At 36.1% G+C, this 23,791-nt stretch overlaps 1 protein-coding gene across 1 annotated transcript in view; it reads left to right on the plus strand.

The window, feature by feature from the left end:
- LOC306855938 (follistatin-related protein 4-like) overlaps positions 1–23,791 on the plus strand; it is a 195,764-nt gene that overhangs the window by 104,361 nt on the left and 67,612 nt on the right. Inside the window, exons 5-6 of the mRNA XM_079394909.1 lie at positions 16,488–16,669; positions 20,217–20,337. Of these exons, the coding sequence (XP_079251035.1) occupies positions 16,488–16,669; positions 20,217–20,337 (303 nt within the window). The remainder of the gene's footprint in view (positions 1–16,487; positions 16,670–20,216; positions 20,338–23,791) is intronic.

Genomic DNA, 23,791 nt, shown 5'->3' on the forward strand with positions numbered 1-23,791 from the left:
GTTCCTGGTCAAAATCACTGGCATTTTAAAAGTTTCTTGTGAATTTCTCAATCTTGAATTCAATATTTCTTTTAATTAGCACAAGTTTTGTATCTCTTTTTGGAACTGATTGATCATAGGCCTCATTGATCCGGGCTTATGCAATCAGCCCTAAAAAAAGGAATGCAAAACCTGTGATAATTTAAAGAAAACAAGTTGATAAAAAGATGGAATCCGGTATATTGTACAAACATAAATATATATGCAATTTAAAAAAAAATAAAAATTTGACAGGAAACAACACAAGTGTAATGAGGTGTGAAGGAAAGTTGTTATACTTTGTGTGAGCAGTCAGTAGGTTTTAGTCTAATATGATAACACACTCTAAAGCAAAATGGTGCTATAAAGCACTAAAAGTGGTTCTTGGCTTGTAATAGAACCATAAGAGGTGCCATATTGCATTGTATTTCTTCAACAAAAAGGGTGCTAAACTGCACCAACACTGGTTCTTTGGCTTGTAAAGAACCTTTAAAGGGGCTTAACAGGTTCTTTGTACGGCAGTGGTGCTATATAGCACCTTATGGCGCTTTTCCACTGTGTGGTACGACTCAGCTCGGCACAGCTCAGAACGGCACGCCACGGCTCAGAGCGGCTCGGGTTGTGTTTCCACTGCAGTTTAGTACCGCTTTAGAGTGGGCGGGATTATTCACGTGTGGTTATAGCAGCGCCGCCTCTACTGCCGTGACTCCTAAAAAACGTTTTAATTCCGCGTTGCTCCATTAAGCTCTCGCTGGATCCGCTCCTCAGCTATCAATGGGAGGATTGTCTGTACTTCCTCAACAGACAACGAAACAGCCATTTTTGGTTGTTTAAAAAAGGTGCGTTCATTCAAAACAGTTGCGTTCAATCCTTCGCTGGCTGTGCTGATTTAAATCTAGCGGGTCTGTTGTGTCTCGTGCCGCAAGTTGAATAACACAGGCAGTGACGATTTTCTCTGGCTAATCAGTGATCAGCAGAGTTTACACGTCATGTTTTGGTAACGGTACGGCTCGCTTGGAACCTCGGCCAAGGTGGTACTAAAAAGGACCAGATACCAGGTACTGTACCCAGTGGAAAACCCCCCAAAAGTGAGCTGTACTGAACTGTACCGTGCTGTACCATGCAGTGGAAAAGCGCCTTTAATCACCCCAAAGAACCACTGAAGAACTGTTGAAGAACCATACAGGAGCTTAACAGGTTCTGCATATGGTAGCAGTGCTATATAACCCCTGAGTCATGCCAAAGAACTGGTGAAGAACCACTGAAGCACCAAGATTTGAAGAAAGTGGTTCCCCTATGATTAAGAGCCAAATAACGACTTTTAGTGCTATATAGCACCATTTTCTTTAGAGTGTAGCATTTTTTGAGAAAATAAATCCTTGCAAAATGACCAGAATACCACCTGAAGGATAATTGTTGAAGTTGGTAAATTTGTCACAGAAGTGCTGCTTTGCTGGCTGTTTTTAGTTTTGTTGTGTACTGTTGAATGTCAACATGTCAAATTAATTGCAAAATGGCAGTCAATTAGAAAACGCAGCCAATCACAACAGTGTGTGGATGGGTTTTCTCTGTTTGTACGCACACTTGCGCTCTCAGCTTGTGTTTAACAATCAGCCTTCCACAATAAGTCTCTTCTTATTATTTCAAAATTAAGTTTAGGACCACACCACAAAAAATAGAAACCAAGCAACAGGCCATATGAAGTGTCCTTCATTGTGGTTGTAGCTGCAATAAAATTGGTTAATATGAAAGTGACACTTTATGAATTAGGATTAGAGTCGGAACTTTAATCCAGAAACACATCCTATGCATAAATCACACTCCCTGATGCTTTAAAATAGATACTTTATAGTAAGACTTTAAGTGGTGGACAGTAACAAAGTATTTTCACTTCATTACTGTACTCAGGAGCATTTCTCATGTATCTGTTATGTCGAACCAAAGACATCACTACTCCCTCTGAGACAAAAGAACAATGTCTGATTTGTGAATCTGTTGAATTGGTTCAGGAATCACACTGAAAGATTCAATCATGAATTAGACTGAATAGACTGCAGAAGTTCTTCACTGATTCAATGATCTGGTCAAAATGACCACAAACCAGTATAACGCGACTGAAGCCGCAAAAAGGAAGTTACTAATGCTGAATTTTAATATTGATTACTGTAAATAAAAAGTAGTATGTTTGCATAACATTATTCTTAAAATATTAATGCATTGTGTTTTTATACTGTTTGTTGCCATATATTTACACAAATTTAGTTGGTCATTATTTAAAAAAAATATTACAGGGTACATAATTTGCACACTTGAATTATCACTAACCTAAATTGATATTTTAGTACACTGAACTTTAATGTTTTGATAGTGTATAATAGTGTGTTTTGGTAATAGAATAATAATAATAAAAGTTTGCAGATCAATACATGTTATTTGCAATACAATACAGGATAGTCTGTGCTGATCTTTCTTATTAGTGCTGGTTAATGACTAGTCTGAGTAGGCTAGAATAAATAATAAACATTCCATTACTTTGTACTTTTAATACTTCAGGACATTAAATCAGGTACTTTTGTACTCCTACTCAAGTCAAATGAAACATGAGTATGTATTATTTTACTGGAGTAATATTTTGTTTGAGATTCTGTACTGTTACTTGGGTATTTGATTTCCACCACTAAAGATTGTGTTAAGAGCTGCTAATGCACATTTTGTATTTCTCCAAATCAAACTCATTAAAAGAATATCCAGGATCTGAAATGGTTGTGTCAGATTCTCTTACTTACTCTGCTAAAATGACTGTCAATTAATGCAGAGCTGGCTTTGTCTTCCGTTTCATTGATATTAACCCTGCAATGCTTATGTGACATCAATAAATGCTTATGTTGGCAAAAAATTATCCTAAAAAAATGTCATTATTTACTGACCCTCAAGTTGTTCCAAACCTGTACGAGTTTCTTCCTTGCAGATACAAAATATATTTTGAAGAATGTTGGTAACCATGCAGTTACTTTTTTTTTTTCTTCTTTTTTTTTTATACTATGGAACTCAAAGGCTACTGGCAACTGTTATTGGAACAACTTGAGGGTCAGTAAATGAAGACACAATTTTTTGTTTTTGGGTTAACTATCTCTTAAAGAAATGCTTTATATAGTTGCTGTGCCAGTCAATGTGTTTTCTAATAAAAATATTACACATAGAGTTTCTTTGCTCCAGAATCCTGTAAAACGAGTTCTCTGTTCAGTGTGTTAATTGGATGTGTGTTTTCATGTAGTAAGTTCCCTTTGGAATAATTGAATGAAAGCAGCAGTCTCGTGAGACCGACTGTGGTGAAGCAATTGACAGCCTGTCGAGAAATCCAGGGCCACAGGAAGCTTGTGAAAATCAGGAGAGACTGAGTTTGACATCTGTATTTTTGTTCTACCACTTCATTTGCGCCTTCACTCTGACATCTCACTTTAGGTAGGTCTCTGCTATGAGTGCGTATGTATATTCCTGCAGCTCTCTGAGCTATAATAGAAATGTCTTGAATATGTTTACATGCATTCTAATAATGACTGATAGCTCAGTCAGACTAAAAGCACTTTAATCAGATTCAATAACACCCTGCATACATGCTGAGTGCTGTGATGCCACTGCACTTATGTTTGTTCACAGAAAAAAAAGAATGAATAAATGAAAATATTCAGTAGACTGAATATTTGCATTAGAAGTTCCTGATATATACATATAAATCCCAGTTCTGCTTTTGTTTCCAGTGTTTGCAAAATGTTGGGTACCTACTGTATAAACAGTGCACCTATGAATCTGCAGTCAGATTGAATTCCTCAATTCTATCATATTTTTAACATATTTTTCTCAAAGCTTTATGTTTATATTCAAAAAGATGTCAAACATAGGTGTTAAAGGAAAGTCTACTACAATTTACTTAACAGTCATTAAACCGTATTTAAAAAAAATAAATAAAAATGCATCTAATTTGCTATTAAAGAAAATAATTGTTTTTTTCATGAAGAATAAAGTGCTAAGCACACATCAAACACGTCATCCATTGTTTTAATATGCAATGAAGGATTGCAACCCAATAATTCCATAAACACATGTAAAAAGCAGATTTTGTTACTTAGTATATTAGTATATTAACATCGTATCATCTATATGAAATATTGTTATTGTTAAGCTGAGGATTTTCTTTTTTTTTCGGTAACACTTTAGCACAGGGACCAATTCTCACTGTGAACTAGTTGCTTATTAGCATGCCTATTATTAACATATTGGCTGTTTATTAGTGTTTTATTAGTGCTGCTAATAAGCAGCAAATTTGAAGTTTATTAAGGCAAAAGTCATAGTTAATTGTTAGTTAGTATTGAGAATTGGGACTTAAAGTGTGACCCCCCCCCCCACACACACACACACACACACACACACACCCTTTCCAGTGTATAAATATGCTCATATTTTATTTTAAGGTCCAATTCGCACTATTAACAAACTTTTAACTATTAAGGGATCTAAAATATGATCATGCAGAATAAGACATTATTATGGGCTTTATAAGTATTAATAAATAGCCAATATTCTAGTAATATGTCTGCTAGTTAATAGTGAGAATTGGTCCTTAAAATAAAGTTTTGTCATGAATATCACTCAGAGCCAGTTCTAGCCTTTTAGGGGCTCTAAGCAACACTTTGGACTAAAGGTTGTAAGGGATAATGTTCATTAAAGCATTAATATTCTCAGTCAGTGGCAGTCGTGGCCTAATGGATAGAGAGTTGGACTTGTGACCTGAAGGTAGTGGGTTCGAGTCTCAGGTCTGGCAGGGATTGTAGGTGGAGGAGTGAATAACCAACACTCTCCACCCTCAATACCACGACTGAGGTGAGACCCTTGAGCAAGGCACCAAACCCCCAACTGCTCCCACTGCTCTGGGTGTACGTTCACTACTGTGTGAACTAGTGCACTAGGATGGGTTAAATGCAGAGTACAAATTCCGAGTATGGGTCACCATACTTGGCCACACACACCACTTCCCTGTCCCTTCCCTTTCCCCCTAATATAAGCTATTCGGAATGAGAGATAGCTGATGTGAAAATTTCATATCAGAGTGTTATTATTGCTAAAATGCGCTGGAAATATTCAGAAAGTACTAAAACAACAAATAAAATTAGCAGCACTATGCACTTCTGTTTGCACAAACATTAAGTTAATAACATTGAAAATGATGGCCAGATTTCAAATAAATATGAATAAATAAATTGATTGGGTGACAAAATAGCATGTTATCCACAACCAAAAAAAAAAAACTTTTTATATAATAACACATTTCAGCCCTTAAATCATTTTTCAGAAATGGGTGAGTGAAAATGATAAATTATAGGCATTTTTGGGTTACACTTTATTTTGATAGTCCACTTTAGACATTTTACTAACTATAAGTAACTTTGTAACTACATGTCAACTATTTCTCAGAGTAGACTGTTAGGGTAGGTTTAGGGTTAGTAGAATAAGTTGACATATATTTGCAAAGTTTCTCATAGTCAGTATGCTGTATGTTGTGGACCCATCAAAATAAAGTGTTAGCAGATATTACTTACTGTTAGAAGAATGTCTAAAGTTGACTATCGAAAAAAAAAGTGTTACCCATTTTTGTCTGCTTTAAAAACAATTCTAAAGCTATCTTATTATCTGAAGTGTTGAGATTTGTGGAATGCACATGAACTTGTTTTCCATTTACTGCTTAAGATTTACAACAAAAAGAAAAGTCCAATTTCACATTGGTCTGAATACAAATGGCAGTAGGGCTGAATGAAAATGTAAATCTGCGTCTGACAGCAGGTGGCGCTTATGGGACAGCAGAAATAGAACTGGTTCCAGGTCAGCCCTGTAAACAAAGCAGTGCTGCACTTATAAACACTGCTTTATTAGGCATTACAAGGAGAGAAGATGCATGCATATATTAGATATACCGCTTTTCCTGGCGTAGTGGGTATGATTTTCTGCTGCATTTTGCTATGACATTGTTTTTGAGAGCATGAGGTGGTTATAGTTTGAATATAAGGATGACCAGCGCTGACACCGCTTATCCCGCTTAAAATGACAATAAACATGAATGACGTAAAAACGTCCCTGTAGGGCTTGACTTCCTTGGCTCTTTGTCTGGTTATTATATCTCAAAAATGGCAGTATAGTGAAGTCCTTTAGCAGCTATCTGTAATGCTGCTTTCTAAGGGCATGTGTGTCTTCACTCAGCTTCTTTCATTCCAGCCTAATGGCAGTGTTGAGAATGAGATACTTTTGTCTGGGTTTTAATTAAGAGTTCAGTCAGTGGAGTCCAACTTCCCTCATTGTGTTCAGATTAGCCAGCCGACTGATGATGAGGATTGTGGGAGATGAAGCTGGCTCCAGGGGAAACATGTGTTCATATTATCAGTCAAAGCACATTTCCCCCTCTGTCTCTCTGGGTAATGGAGCACGCTTTGCGGCATGATATTAATTGAAGGAGGAGAAGAAGCTAAAAAAAGACAGAAAATGGAGGTATTGGCATAACATTTGCACAATGCATAAATTCAGACCTTGGAGAGTGTCCTCATCCTGAGTTTACAGCTCGCCAGGTGACAGGTTCGGAGGATAGAAAACCAGCTCAGTGGATAATTTAAAACATGTCATCCCATCTGACGCGATAGCTAAAGGAGGGTCTCTCAGCGTTATAATGTTCACCTGACAGAGCGAAATGGAGCCATTGAGTTGAAATGGCTTAAAGATGGCAATAGGGTGACTCTGAAATATTGTTGGCATTGTTTACCTTATACACCGTTGTTGTTTTTTTCTGATTTGTGACGATTTTGGCTATAGTGGTTAACCGATATATACATCACTAAAGCCTATGTATCGGCCAATATTTGGCATTTTTTTAATTATCAACATTGACCAGTATTTTTTTTTTTTTCTGTTTGACAGTTATGCTGGACTTTTTGAAAGTGCACAAAGCTTCTCCATCTGTATTATTTTACAGTCTCTGTTTAAAAATTCTGACGATTAAATTATTAGACAACATGTTTAAACAAAGTAAACAAAAAGGGCTTTTATATTTGCCAAAAACATAACTTTTTTATATTAAAAACAAAAAAGCAAGCCATCCCAGATAAAAGTAGCATAACGCATTACTTTCCATAAAAAGTAACTACATATTTACATGTAGTTACTTTTTAGAGAGTAATGAAATATTGTAATGCATTACTTGAAGTAACTTAACCCAATCGTTTCAGTCAAAAAAAAAAAAGTTTCAGGAGAAGAACGAATCCCCTGTTTCACTCAGAAAATACATCACATAAAACATTAAAAGTAATATCTAACTAGATTTCAAGTCAAAAATGTTACTTACTGTATTATCACCGAACCAGCCTCTATACATCAATTTATACCAACAAAACTCATTTTCTGGTTTAAATCATGTAGAAATGGCTAAGATAACAAGTGCAGGTAACCAATTTTACAGTGTCTAGAGGAAATAAAATGGGTAGTTAAAGCTGCTGACTTTAAATTGCGAAAATGTTGTGCTCTGTCAGGGAAATAACCTGTTAAACACAATAATAGTTCAGCTTCAGATCTCTTCCATTGTGCTAATTCGTAACTGCACTTGTGTTGACATGTCTGTGAGTATTTGTTCAACACCGAGAGACACGTTTGACCCAGATACAGATAACAAATGAGACTCAGTTGTTGAGAGCATCATCTGTGTGTGAATGCTGATTTATTAATTAGATTGTTCATTAATTCTGCTCCCCATTCGGTGACTTTCACTCACCCTGTTTACCTGAACGAGTCTGGAGCTGTTCGTCAGTCTAGAAGCCTCTCGGGACAGAGATTGGGCTCTGGACCAACTACTGTTGTGAAGAGTGTTTCAGATAAATGGACGTATATGGGTTTGTGACCCACAGTTTATTGAAATGAGATGGCTTTTTCTGAAGTGTTTCTAACCTTGACTCTGAATAGAAAACGTGGAATTGCATCTCCTGATATTATTGCTTTTTCTGCATGCTCTGTATTATATGACACTGCAGCATATTCTATAGTGATTCCTGTGGGGTGAATGGGAAAATAATGGCTCTGGCTCAATAGCAAAGGGAAAACCTTTCAAATGGTGACAGATTAGCCATATTTGCTGCTGCTATTGTTAAAAAAAATGGTCAAGTACAATAGTTGCTGACAGAAACAATGATTATAATATATTTTTGCTCTCCTTAAGTTGCATTTATCATATGAACATACAGTAACTTCAGAGATGAAAAAAATAAAATAATAATAAAAAATGCTGTTAATTTACTCACCCTCAGGCCACACAAGATGTAAGTGACTTTCTTCTTCATTAGACTTTTAACTAAAAGAAAATAAAAAAAAGATTATTGGCTGAAATCGTGGTCCTTGGTGATTCATAAAATGCAAGTCAGCAGTTTGTGTCACTTTGAGAGTCAAAAAAAGGTATATGAGGCAACACGAAATTAGTAACCGTGACTCCTGAAGATATATATTGAGGTCTTATGAAGCGAAACGATCAATCTGTGCAAGAAACTGAACATTATTTACAACGTTATAACCTGTAATTCAGAGCCTCAGGCAAACGGTGGAAATCTGATTATTTTTCGCAAACTGGTTCTTTCCAATAGGTTTCAATAACCATGAGAAACCATAAAAACATTAATTTGGCCCCTTCATTCAAGTGCTGGGTTCACGCATACGCATATCATTGGCTCATCGTTCTAAAAAGTACTGATTCAAACGAATGATTTGTTCATGAACTGTTCGCCTGAGGCTCTGGATTACAGGTAATGTTGTAAAAAATGTTCAGTTTCATAAGACCTCAATATATCATCCAGGTATTATTTTTGTGTTGCCTGATATGCTTGAGGGTGAGTAAATTAACAGCTCATTTTCATTCATTTCATTTCAGCTATTACTTACAAATGAAAGAGGCTTCTGTTTTGATTGCACAGTAATAGTAATTTCTATATTAATATACATATTTAATAGGCATGTACACAAATATACATGTAATTTGTATACTTATATACACAGATACACTACTAAACTGCAATGATCTTCATATTTACACATACAGTGCCCTCCAGAAGTATTGGAAAAGTAAAGACAAAATTGCTCTGTTGGCTGTGGAGTCAAGTCATTTACAAATATGATTAAAAGATGAAAATGAGACAAAACTACAGAATGTCACATTTTATTATTGGGTGATTCAACACATAGATGTTTCACCAGCTAAGAAGTTCAGCACTTTTAGAGTTTCATCCCTCTATCTGATGTGAGCATAAGTATTGGAATAGTTGCCTCACAGGTCTTTCTAAGTGATCAGCTGTGTCCTGTCGCATTAATTCTTCAGATATTAAAAGCAGGGAATGTGTTGTATCAGTTATATCCATTACTTCTGTATTCTGAATCTTGCATTCGATGATGACACACAAACCAGGATGAAGATGAGGGAGCTGACTTTGAGAGAAAAGCAAGCAATTTGGATGCTAAAAGAAAAGAGGAAGTCAATTAGAGCTCCAGCAAAAATGCTCTGACCAGCATACAGCCTCATCTGTAAAGCATGGTGGAGGTGGTGTCATGGCATGGGCATGCATGGCTGTCTCTGGAACAGATCCTCTCAACTTTACTGATGACTTAATGTATGATGACAGTAGCAGAATGAATTTGGAAGGGTACAAAACCATCTTGCCTACCAATATTCAAGAAAATGCCACCAGATTCATTGGGAAGTGCTTCATATTGCATCAGGACAATGACCCAAAACACGCTGCCAGTTCAGTCAAGGAATTTATAAGGGCAAATAAATGGAAAGTCTTAGATTTCCCAAGTCAATCTCCAGATTTAAGAACATGAATTTCAGCAGCTGAAGAGGAGAGTAAAGGCAGAAACTCCCCAAAACAAGCAACAATTGGAATTGGCTGCATTAAAGGCTGAGAAAAGGATGAGAGCAAGAGTCTGGTGATGTCTATGGGTCACAGACTCACTGCTGTGATTGTGTGCAAGGGATCTGCAACTAAATAATAGCTTTTCATCTTTTATAGCTGCCTTATGATCAACTGTCCCAATACTTATGCTCACATCAATGAGTGGGATGAACTCTAAAAGTGCTGTTCTTTTTATTTGGTAAAACATGTATGTGTTGAAACGGCTAATAATAAAATGTGACATTCTGTAGTTTTGTCTCATATTCATCTTTTAATCATATTTGCAAATGTCTTGACTCCACAGCCAACAGAGCAATTTTGTCTTTTCTGTTCCAATACTTATGGAGGGCACTGTATGTGTGCCTAATTGTATTGGATGTGCACTTGTAGTGAACATGAATTGTTAAAAGTATTTTTTTTTAAACAATCTGTACTTGCAGATAATATAAAAATAATGGAATAGATTACATTTTATTTACTGTTTCTTAACACACTTGTTTTTAAAGTGCACTTTGTAATAATGTCAAATTAAACACTTTACTTTAAAGTACATTTTAAATCAGTGTTTTAATATTTTTTTGTTGTTAAATACAGTTAATTCACTTTAACTTTAGTTTGTTATTTGATATTACATTTAAAGTTAACATGATGTACTAAATGTACTAAAAGGCAAATTCATCATTACAAATGACATACATTAAACTATATTTTAGTCTACCATAAATAAATACATTTGGTAATACACTTTAACCATATTTCAGTTGACACTAAAAGTAATTACACAAATTTTCATATAAAGATGTACTGTAGACGAGTCAGAAAAACACTTAGTTCCACAAAATTGCATTTTATATAAATTTACTGTCTGAAAACATTATTTTCCCATTTAAATATATTCTTAATGTGTAAGTTGTCTTTTCATAAGTGTGCTTGAAGTGTAGTTCTTCACAAGGACATCTTGCCCAACTCTTTCATATTTAGGTTTGTTAATTTATCTTTGCATTATGATTGAGGATTTGGATGGTTTCCTGTACACAGAATGAACCAATGTGTCATCAGCAGCTGTTGTTAGTCCATTTAAAACCCAGAAGCCTCCAAAGGCTAAAGGCTGAGTGCTATTGATTGAGCCCTAGAAGCGCTGAAGTGCACATACAGTGTCCTGCAGCAGCACATACTGATGCTGAGACTGTAATCAAGTCCTGTTCTGCTCCTCCTGCTCTTAATCCATTAAGTGTTTGACAGCCGTGCAATTGTTTCCACCTACAAACCCTTTGTCAGGTGACAGATCTGGGGTCAGGAAACTTCCAGGTGTGTTTGGGGGGATTTATTTGGTTATTGTCCAGTTTTGTAATGCCTGAGAAAAGGGTTCACCTTGGTGCTAGTGTTGCATTACGGCATGCCTTGCTCAGGTGTAGATGAGAAAGAAGCATTTATATCTAGTATTTATTACATACTTTGAATATTTGAAGTGGCAAATACTGTGTTTTGATCTTAAATGCCATGCCTGACAGGATAATAGCAACCACTAATTGAGACCTAAATATATGTGGCGCTTCTTTCCTGCAGCTTGTGACATTTATCCACAGGGATTAGCCGTATTGCTTATAATCTTATATGTACAGAAACTGACTGTCTGACTGTCAAAGGCCAGATTATTTAACTAATATACTGTAATAAATGGATACATAATACTTCTGCTTCTGAAGAGTTCCTTTTCTAACTTCAAGAGGATTCATTTTCACTAGTACGTTTCATGCTTTGCTCTCAGTGATTATCACAGGAAAAGCTTTTTGATCATGTTGCCGCACAGACTGCAGAGACATTGCTAGCACTGTAAAGAAATAGATTGTCAGTTGACTTCAGAAAGTGCTTCATAATTGAACTGGTTTTATTCAAGTCAAAAATATGATTTTATCATTAGGTTGCAGCAATGAAAGTCATTAAGGGCAGAACAGGTAGAAATAGCTCCTCAGGGTAATGACAGCACATTATTATTGTGTCCTTACATGATATGAAGAATATGACATTAAATCTCAGTGCAGCTGGTTCTATGGCAAGCCAATTTAACATTTAATCATTAAAACGTACTAGTATCTGTTGTTGTGCTAATTGCTTTTTGGCTGGTATGTATTCTAGTACTTATTCTTTAGTTACTCATGGTTATTACTACTAGTACCTTTTTAAAAGATGCTACTACTTGTACTCATTCATTAGATATTATTATTTATTAAGGAGATATTATAACCTATTGTTAGATACTAGTACTTAATCATCAGTTGGTATTGCGAGTTACAATGTCAGAATTGTGTGATATAAATGTGCAATTTTGAGAAATAATGTCAGAATTGCAAAATATTGTACAATAAGATGACTTTTTTTCTCAGAATTGCAACTTTATATCTCACCATTTTTTCTTAGAATTGAAAGTTTATATCTTGTAAGTCTGACTTTATAACTTGCAATTGCTTGTAATGAAGTCAGAATTGTGAGATATAATCTCGTAATTGTAAGAAAATAGTTTTTTTCCCCCTCAGAATTAGAGTTTATAACTGGAAATTGCGAGTTTATATCTCACAATTATAAAAAAAGAAGACAGAATTCCGGGGGGTGGGGGAGTGGACTCAAAAATGAGAGATATAAACTCAGAATTGTGAATTTATATCTAGAAATTCTGACTCTATTTCTCAGAACTGTGACTACATCCCACAATTCTGAATTCTTTTCTCGCAATTGCGAGTTTATATCTCAAGTATTTTACTAAGATCAAATCATTTTTACTAGTAACAATTACAAAAGATACTACTGTCTAATAAATAAGCACTAGTGCCTATTGAATTACTACTAATATTTATTAAATGGGTATCTAGTAGGTAACTAATAGGTACATACTAGTATTAAATAAGTAAGAACTAGTATCTAATGGATAATATCTTTAAAAAGTTACTCATACCTAAGGAATAAACACTAGTAGCTAATAAATAAACACTAGTAGCTAATAGAATAGATACTAGTAGCTAAGAAGTACAGTAAGTGGTATGAAAATACATGCGTTTTAAGGATTAAATGGCAATATGGCTTGCCACATGTTTGAATCTGTGAATTTACATAATCATACATGAGCTTCTGTATGAGTATAAATTGGGTTTATGTAGATTTTATTCAATGTATTCACCATAACTGATTGATCATACATGTCCATGCATGGCGTCCTGCTGTGTAACTACAGTCGAGGATGTACTGAACATCACTGATCAGTTATTCATCACAGCATGGCTTCACGGGCATCCCGTACTGCTGCTGAAACACTCAGGAACAGAAGAACTTCTGCTGATTACACTGTGAAATCTGCTGTTTGATTAGATAACACATCTTTACATTCCCATCAAGTCTTCATTAGTCACGCAAAATGCCAATACACTTTTCTTTCTTGGTAGAAAAGAGATGTAAACAGAAATATGTTAAAGGTTAGGAGACACAGGTTCTAAAGCTCTAGAGAAATCAGACGAGCTTGCGATCTCATATTTTGGATGGTTTAAAGGCCGCTGGGTAGCAGCAGGACGAAGAGACGAAGAGAAACGGATCTGACTGAACCTAATAGAGCAATGAATCGGTCACTGCAGGTTTTCAGAGTTTCAGTGTTTTAAACTGGAGCTCTGTCAAAATGCCATTGTAGCGTCTGCTCAGCCTTTGTTTAACCTTAAAATTTAGTTGAGTTTATAGTGTGTTGAGTTTATGTGAGTGCCATCTTAACCAGATAAATTCAAAAATGTGTTCTCAGTTGTCATGCATATTTGCATCGTGAAAGAGCAGGGAATCGACCATCAATATACAATACTGACAGTGCAGTTTAATGAATGAACACTTAAATAACACAATGTTTAGTGAACATTCATACACTCAAAAAAAAAAAAAAAACACAGACCTATTATCCTGCAATGCAATGCAATGCAGTGTAAGTCATATGATTGCTCTATCTGAAATGTGCTTCATGGTAGATATTTTTGCATGTGTGTGTGCTTGTGTGAGAGAGGAAGTGAAAAAGAAGAAGAGCTATAGACCTGCGTGATACCTTTCATTGGGAAAAAAGGATATATTTGAGGATTAACTCAGATTTATGGCATGTCATAACAATTTATACGTTTCAGCACTGACCTTTCCCTTAGCACTTGAGTGATAGCTGTACTTCATTACCATGTTTGAAAAGTACCAAACGGAACACCTTCCTGTCAGATTCGTACGTGATTGATCAAGGCGGGATTGTGGGTAAAAAGAGCAGGTTTGTGTATGGAGACGACCCTGATGTCATGTTAACAGACAGGCTTGACATTGAGGTTATGTACTGTACAAATATGTTCTGCAGGAAAACAGAAATATCCCTTGAATGTCAAAACAGAATGATTTCCCCTGTATTGACAAATGTAAAGAATAAGCTCTAATATATCTGCGGCTGATGTAGTTTCTATAAATCATATATTTTAGTGTGAGTGTAAGAAGGGAATTGTCACACATTTATTGCCATGCATGGCCTAAAATTAATACTCAGCAAGTGCCAAATGAGAGAAAAATCAGCGTTGGTGATTAAAATAATGTTACCTGCCAGTTTGCTGGTAACTATTTTTTTTTAAGTAATTCTAACAATGCCTGGGAAAGCAATATGGCTTATTGTGTTTATTAAATCTTAAAGACATTGTAATTGTATAAATATGTAATCTGATGTGCTGCGTGTTTCAGAGTTTGATCTTTTTGGTGTTTTCAGTGTCTTATAACATGCATTTGAAAATGCAACATGCCCCAAACATCTTTGTTGGCAATGAGAATAATTTATAAATCTCTTGTCAGCAAAAGAGAAGCATTTCAAAAGAGAAGTTTCTCTGAGACTTTCCACCAAAATAAAAGTTATATGGTTTAACATAGGTCCCTGACTTATGCCACCAGAAGGTCCCTGACTTATGGAAACAGTCAATTATAGTCCCTGTTGCTAAGAATAGCCACCCATGACTTTAAATGATTACAGACCCATAGCCCTTACGTCACTTGTGATGAAGTCCTTTGAAAAGCTGATCAAGAGAGAATTGACATCTAGGACGAATTGCCTCCTCGACCCATTACAGTTTGCATATAGACTCAACAGAGGGGTTCAGGATGCAACTGTAACAGTACTCAACCTCATTCTTCATCACCTTGAGGGCAACAGAAACCATGCCAGACTACTGTTTGTGGATTTCTCGTTAGCCTTTAACACCATTCAGCCCATATCAGAAATATGTCTTGTCTGTATGCGTGTGCAAGAAATCACAGGGCACGAGGTACAATTTAACTCATTAGTGTTGCCAGAACTTGCAAAAAAAAAAACAGCAAATAAGAACAAACCCATAGTAAACTCAAATCCAAATGCATTCTCTTGGAAATAGGCCACATAGTAAAATATCACGATCGGCACCTGCCTGCTTTATTAACTCCATAAAATGGATAGCTTTATGAGCTGAGCTCAAACCAACAAGCCCAATAAAGCTAAATAATAATAATAAGCAGATGTGGCAACCACACTCTGCAGAACGACCTTCCAAACATAAGCAAAACACGCCAGCTACGTTAACGGTAGTTTAGTTAAAATCTGTAAAAACAATCTTTTCACAGACCAGTCTTTGGTAGCTGTAATATTATTGTGCTCAAAAATAGCGGATAGAAAATGCACAAGATGGCAAAACGCTGCTATGGTTTCATGAAACTGTAATTTAAGGGATTCACTCCCGTTTTTAAATGCGGTGTCACACCTGAAACTTTACAGTGTGTACGTGGCCAATTAAGCACACTCTCATCCACACTGTGTGTTTGAGATTGTTCAGTTCCTACAGTATACTGTGGTGGTCAGAAGCTGCCGGCAGTCAGCATCAGTTAATGTTGACTGCTGTTTTCTTCATTAGAAATAGCGAGACTCCTCTCAGCGGGCGGCTCTGATCCGTCATGTAGAGGAGTGTCACCTAATGACTTATTCATACCACATTTCCTCCTCTCATCAGTCGAGCAGAGCTTTGTATACACTGTCGTCTTCTGTGCTGCCTCCTTGCCGGATACAAGAAACAATCTTCCTCCCACTCGAGGGGTCTTAAAGAGCGGCTCAGCGGGTGGGCTGTGTTTGCATAATTTTATTGCCAGTGAGGAATAAACAGTCACTACCACACTTGATTAATCATGGTTCTCATTTTCCCCGCCGTCTTTTATAGACACAAGTGCTGCGGAGCCGCATGGGAATTAATGTGACAGTTTAAAACATGCTTGCTAATCCCTCACCGCCGAAAGAAGCTGTGATACAGTGTCTAAATGAGAATGTTTACCTTTTGTCTTTGGGTGTAAATCGCAGGATTACAGTGAATTAATTGGGACCCTTGCACTGAACAACTGTCCAAAAATGCAAATCGCAAACACGCGTCCGTGCATAAATGCAAATGCATAAATGCCTTCGGTCATATCCAGCTAATTAAATTCCTCTGGTGTGCTTTACAGGCGACACGTGCACCATGGCGGAGTACAACAAGCTGAAGAGCATGCTGCTGGACATGCAGCCCAGGACCTCCATGGACGGGCAAGAAAACGCCATGGACCAGAGGAGGATCCTGGTGCACACAATGTTCAAGTATATAGACAGAAACCAGGACGGCCGTCTGAGCAGTGAGGAGCTGGCAGAGGTGAGGGACCCATAGGACTGCAGTTCAAGACACTTACATCACTATGATTCTTAATACACCTTTAACAGTCATTGCAATTTAAATAATTACACTTTAATCATCTTTTGTCATAGAATGAAAAACTGTCTTTACCTTGGCATAGTTAAATAATAACAGTTCTGTACATGGAAATGACACACCGTAAGCCTCAAACATCGTAGTTTCCTCCTTCTTATGTAAATCTTGTGTAATCTGAAAACAGCGAAAATGGCAGACCATGGAAATAAATGTTATGTTCCAGGCTGTGCAGGGGATGTGAAGTGCAGGGATGGGTTGGTGTCTTTATTCAGAAAGTAAAGTAAAAGTAAAGTCGTGACGTATTGTCAAGTATGGTGACCCATACTCGAAATTGGTGCTCTGCGTTTAACCCATCCAAGTGCACACACACAGCAGTGAGTAGTGAACAAATGCACACACACACACACACACACACACCGTGAACACACACCCGGAGCAGTGGGCAGCCATGCTGCAGCGCCCGGGGAGCAGTTGGGGGTTCGGTGCCTTGCTCAAGGGCACCTCAGTCGTGGTATTGAGGGTGGAGAGAGCGCTGGACATTCCCTCCCCCCACCTACAATTCCTGCCGGCCGGGGGCTCGAACTCGCAACCTTTCTATTACGAGTCCGACTCTCTAACCATTAGGCCACGACTTCCCCAAAGGCACGAAAAGCAAATAACGTGTTCTAGTAAAATAACCCGAGCCACTAAAGGGACATGGTTAACTCCTTAGCCTGTTACATTGCAGTACATATGATTTCACTTACCACATAAACAGAGTAAGGAGAGATGAGGATGATGGCGAATGATTTACAGATCCTGAGCACCACTGACAAGCATCTGATCTTGTACAATTTGTGGTAAGTACTGCCGCTCCATAATATAAACATAGTTTGTGCGATCGCGTATCTTGAAAGTGAAACTATAACGTGATCGACCGATCATTCAAAAGCAGTTTCAGTGCATCGCGTATTAATAACGGCTCCCTGATGCCCGCATTTTATATACAGTATAATTACCCGACGATATAACTGCGAGAGAAAGTATTTAAATATATATTTTCCTCCCTGTGTTTCCTCTGAGCAACTGAAATGAGCCGCACTGTGAAACAGCCAATCAGAGCAGAGCTCAACATTGAGCAGCACTGTGAAACAGCCAATCAGAGCAGAGCTCATTTTTATTCATGACCCTGCCAAATAAGCCAATAACAGAGCGTTTCATTCTAGGGAGAAATCCTAGGGTTGTAAATGGACATGTAAGATCGTTTCTGGAGATTTATTGCCCTTATCTAAGCCACATACCTTCTGTGTAGATATCAAAGAACAATTTAAAATACTGTATCAATGCATTCTATGGCACCTTTAAAGAATTACACTTATTTTGATGTCTTGATACTAAAATACATGTGAAGTACTAGGTTATAATTTTAACTGTAGTGTTGTTTGATATTACATGTAATTTTAATAATATTTTAAATGTACTAAATTGCAACTTCATTATTATAAATGTTTAATTATAAATAAATTTAAGTACAGGACATTAAAATTTCAATAGAACTGACAATAAAGTACAGTATATTTCAATTTTACCACAAATGCTTTAAATAAGTATATATTTTAAATAAGCATTGCATCACTCTGCAGTGAATGGGTGCCATCAGAATGAGTCCAAACAGCTGATAAAAACATCACAATAATACACAATTAATCCACACCACTCCAGTCCATCAGTTAACATCTTGAGAAGACAAAACCTATGTGTTTGGAAGAAACAAATCCATTATTAAGGTGTTGTGCATCTTGTGGGCTGAGAGTGGGTAAATTGTCCACAAATAAAAAATTGGGGCAAACTATAAGTATATTATTTTATATTATGTTTTTATCCATAAGTACTCTTAATAAAAGTATGTTAATATGTTCTTTTTCACAAGGGAAGAAAACAAAAACTGTCGCAAATCAATATTATAGTATATTAATACTAATGTCCTCTGATTTCATTTTCAATGCAGTTGATAATTCAGAGTATAAGACTGAAAGTAGCACTGGTTTCATTATCCTCTCCTCTACTGAAGCTCATGTTTAACCCAAATCAGGTTCTGCTGACGCAGTTTTTGCCATTATTGAAATCTGGACAGCACACTGGTTCAGAATGACATATGGGTGAACAAATACTGACAGGTTTTTCATTTTGGGGTGAAGTCTTCCTTTAACACCCATATAACATGTGTCAGCCAATCAGCATCAAGAACAGCAGTGTGGTGGTACAAGACAAGAGCTTCATCATACCTGTAAATTGTGTTATGTAACCAGTTCTGAGTAGATTACGTACAATGTAGTCAGTTACTGTTTACAGATTGCATGATGAAAGCTGTCGTTAGTAACGCAATCTAGATTACTCATTTTAGGTAATGTATTCTGACTACTTTTTAGATTACTTTTAGATCGCTTTTTATCTAACTTCATCAAACAAAAAAGCAAAGAGAAAGAAAATATATTCCATTTTGGTAACACTTTATAATAACGGCACGCTATGAATCATTAGGTAAGCATTAGTAAACAGTCAGTTCATCCTTTATAAAGCATTGTCCCAACATTAATAGTCAATAGTAAGTCGTTTATAAGCTATAAATGCCTTGTTCTTGATTTATAAGCATATCTATTACAAAGGAGATTTAAAGGCTCAGTTATCTTCCCAACAGAAAAATAAAATAAACAAACACAGAGGGATACAGAACTCAGAAATAATACTTAATTTTGGAATCTGATTACGTAATTATTATATCAGTTACTACCAGTGTTGGGTAAGTTACTCAAAAAAAGTAATCCACTACAAATGACTAATTACTTCTTTAAAATTGTAATTTGATTACATTACTGATTACTGCATTTAAAAAGTAATCAGATTACTAATTACTTTCAAGTTACTTTCACGTTTACTTTACATTTCAAGTTATTAAACCTAAAAAAATACACTACAAAGTGAAACTCATAGTTCTTTCATTAATTTAATATTGACTGAAAAATTACGTTTGTATTTGTATACACTCGCAATAGCAACAATACCTTTTTTTGGTTTTGTAAAATAAATAAAAAAACAAATAGGGTGTGCTTTCTGCATTCTCAGTCTCTGAGAATATCTTGCTGAAACGAGTCACTAAAATGAACGAAAATGACACGAGCAAAATATCTAAAGAAAGCTTTTTATTTTAAAGAAAGTCTATTTTTAAAGTTAGTCATGTCGAAAATAAATATTCTCGCAATCTCCGTTGATTTATTAAATGTGCAAAACATGATTTTTACTTCATATTTTTTAACACTGCATTTGTAACTTAACTTTCGTATTTTTATTGACATTAGTAACTGTAATCAAATTACATAAATCTAAAATGTAACGCAATGCATTACTGCGTTACCAGGAAAAGTAATTAGAATACAGTAAGGCGTTATACCCAACTCTTGTTACTACCCAGCTCTATATGTAACTGAATTTAATTCTTCCTATTCTTTTACAGATTTCCATAAAGGAGCATTTGGAAAATATCTTATTGGAGTGCACCATGCAAGACCTCCTGCGTTACGACGATTACAACAACGATGGTCACCTGACCCTTCAGGAGCTCTACACAGCCTTTCGTGAGTCCTACAGTACAAATGAGCCTCTCTCACCATGTGGCAGGTCTGCAGATTTTTTGGTCTGCCAGGCACCATTACATCTCTCTCTGAAGCGCTTTGCACATTTGCGGCGAAGCGAGCACCTGATCCTTTGGGCCAATGAATGCTAATCATGGCCCGGTGATGAGAGATGAGTGCTTTTGGCTGAAAAAGAGAGATGAGATGGCAAGCCCAGATTATCTCGTATCATCCATCGTCCCACGCTGCATAAAGCAAACGCCCTCATTTCATTCGTTTCAGGAATTGCCAATGCAATTCGCAGTCCCAGTTCTGTGAATGAGCAACTGTGACTAAAATTATCCATCCATTCCACCAGGAGATCAATCAAAGCATTAGAGGTGGCTTGCTTTACTTACTTTAAGATTCAACTACTGGGGCAAAAAAACACAGCTCCATTAACCAGCGACAGTCGTTAACCTCACTAATGACAGGTTTTAGCGAACTGCTTGTTGTCATTATACAGTCCCTTTGCTTCTGTGTCCAGCTGGCCAGTGTTGGTTCTCAGGTGAGGGAGTTGAGTGTACGAGTGTCGGTGTAATAAAACATTGCATTGGTCAAGCCCTTCTCAAGGTTAAGCATGTTGCCGCAGTGGGGTTTTGGAGGATATCATCTGCAATGAGGGAGGAAAGATCACTGCCGCAATTGACCGACTCAGGTGTTTCATACAAACAAACGTCCCTGAGGAGATCCCACTCCACGCTCCTCTATTTGTTCGGCACGTTTCCATCCGTAGGGAAAGACGCAAGTGTTTCCAATAGTTCTTTGTGTAACAAAATCATTTTAATGCTTTATTATGTGCTTTACACACAGTGTTCAACCGTCTGTGATCTTTTGATTTTCATCACTTTTTTCACCAACACATATTCACTATATTTTCCCTCTACAGACTGCTAATTTGCTGCTTTTTTAATAGTTAGTTAAGGTAGTGGTTAAATTTTGGTATAAGGTAAGATTAAGGGATCTAAATTATGCAGAATAAGACATTAATATGTGCTTTATAAATACTAATAAACAGCCAATATCCTGGTAATATGCATGCAAATAAGCAACTAGTTAATATTGTTCCCTAAAGTTAAAATGTTACCACCAAAGAATTTCATCAAAAATTCAAATTTGGTAACACTTTATAGGGACCAATTCTCACGATTAACTAGTTGCTGATTAGCATGCCTATTATTAACCTATATGGTTACCAGCATTCTTCCAAATATCTGCTTTTTGTGTTTTTTTCACTGAACTCGTCATAATGCATTCTGGGATTGCTTTCAAGAATGCATGTGATACTGCCATACAATTTGGACTAAAGCAGGTTTTAAACTACTCTGTGTAACTGAATGATTATGATTAGGCAATGTATGCTTCTGGAGAGGTCATGGGAATTAATCTGTAATAAAGTGTGGGAATCTTATGCTTGGGTCACTTGCTGTTAAATTTACACTGCACATTAAGAATTTATTCAGACGTGAGGTTTATAAGAGCAGATCATGCCGCAAATAAATATTAGTAAAACTCATAATCTGAAAAACTGCAGCTTGAATTAATCTGACAGTGCTGGATTTCAGTGCTTTCACCAAAAATAAAACATATAAACCTAATGATAAACCTCACTTTCTGGAACAGAAATATTACAACAGTAGAAACTATATAAAAAAATCTATTGTTATTGATCTTAGGTAAGGTTAGTGACTTGGACAAACTCCTAACACTAACACTGCTGGACTAGAAAGCAGGTGAAAAAGTTATACACACACAATTACACTGGTAACTATTACTTTTGCATCAATAAACTCCTAATTTGCTCCATATTAATAGTAAGGTAGTTGCTATGTTTAGGTATGGTGTGGATTAAGGGATCTGAAATATGCTCATGCAGAATAATATGTATATGTACTAATATACACGCAATATGCTAGTAATATGCATGCTAGTTAATAGTGAGAATTGGTTCTTAAAATAAAGAGCTACTGTAAGTCATCTAATCTGTTTTCTGAAAAACTGGTCATAACTTTGTAAAGTCCGTTACAAAGGGGTAGATCATTGGCCCAATTTCAATCCAAAAAAGTAAGAATGTTTACCAAACAGCTATTTGGTCAAACTAGCTCTTAAGACATAGTTTTAACATAGTGGCTATTGTATGTTTATGCAACTGACCCAGAAGATCGGCAAGATGATGAAAATCCAATTAGAAAGTGAACACCATAGCAATGACTAATAAGTAAATTTGAAGCCGCTTTCAATCAACAAATCAATTTGTAAACTTTGAATGTTCTTCACCTCGTCATTATTTCAGGTACAGCCAGATCTTTCTGTTTTGTTGTGAAATAATACAGCTCTCTTTCTCTCTCTCACACACACACACACACACACACACACACACACACACACACACACGTGGAAAAGAAGTGATCTCTAGCATACTTTTAAAAAGAGTACTTACTATATAAATAATTTAATTTAAAAAGAGTGTACTTAAGTGTGAACTTAGTGTTTTAAGACACTTACCCCCACACTTACTTAAGCCTAGTCCTAGACTAAAATGTAAATCTGAGCTGTTTCAACTGAAATAAACTTACACTGACTGATCTTAAGATATATCAGTGCCTTTGTTTTGTCTCAAGATGCACATCAGTAATGTTTTTTTCTAAGAATGTTTATAAAAAGTACTTAAATGTCCTAATTGAACTATGGCCTAATCCTCGCTTAGTCTAAATCCTGTCTGTGAAACCGGGCCTTAGTTTCATGTTATTTTGTATTAAATGAGAATGTATTATAGTTTAAATTTGTATATTAAGTGCTTTTAGCTGAAAGCACTTAACACTTCCTTTGTCTTCAGCAGAACAAACACATTCATACAGGTTTGTAACTACTTGAGGGTGAGTAAATGATGACACAATTTTCATTTTTGGGTGAACTATCCCTTTAAGAGTGCTTTTTTACCCACTTAATTTCATAATTCTATAGTGTTTGAAATATTGCTAAAGTGCGCTGCTAAATGTACGGACAAGAATTGATGGCAAACTAAAATACACTTTAATGTCACTTCTGTTGAAAATAGTATGCTATATTTAAACATTTGTGATTATGAAGTTGCAATTTAGTGCATTTAAATTATATTAACTTTAAATGTAATATCAAATAATACACTACAGTTAAAATGGTAACACTTTAGTTGAGGGACCAATTCTCTCTATTAACTAGTTGTTTATTAGCATGCATATTACTAGGATATTGGCTGTTTATTAGTAACCTACTTATAAAGCACATATTAATGTCTTATTCTGCATGATCATATTTTAGATCCCTTAATCCTACACCATACTTAAGCTTAACAACTATCTAACTAGATATTATTAAGCAACAAATTAGGAGTCTACTGAGGCAAAAGTCATAGTTAATAGTTAATTAATAGTTTAAA

The sequence above is a fragment of the Barbus barbus genome (assembly GCF_936440315.1).
Source record: "Barbus barbus genome assembly, chromosome: 36".
Lineage (NCBI taxonomy): Eukaryota > Metazoa > Chordata > Actinopteri > Cypriniformes > Cyprinidae > Barbus > Barbus barbus.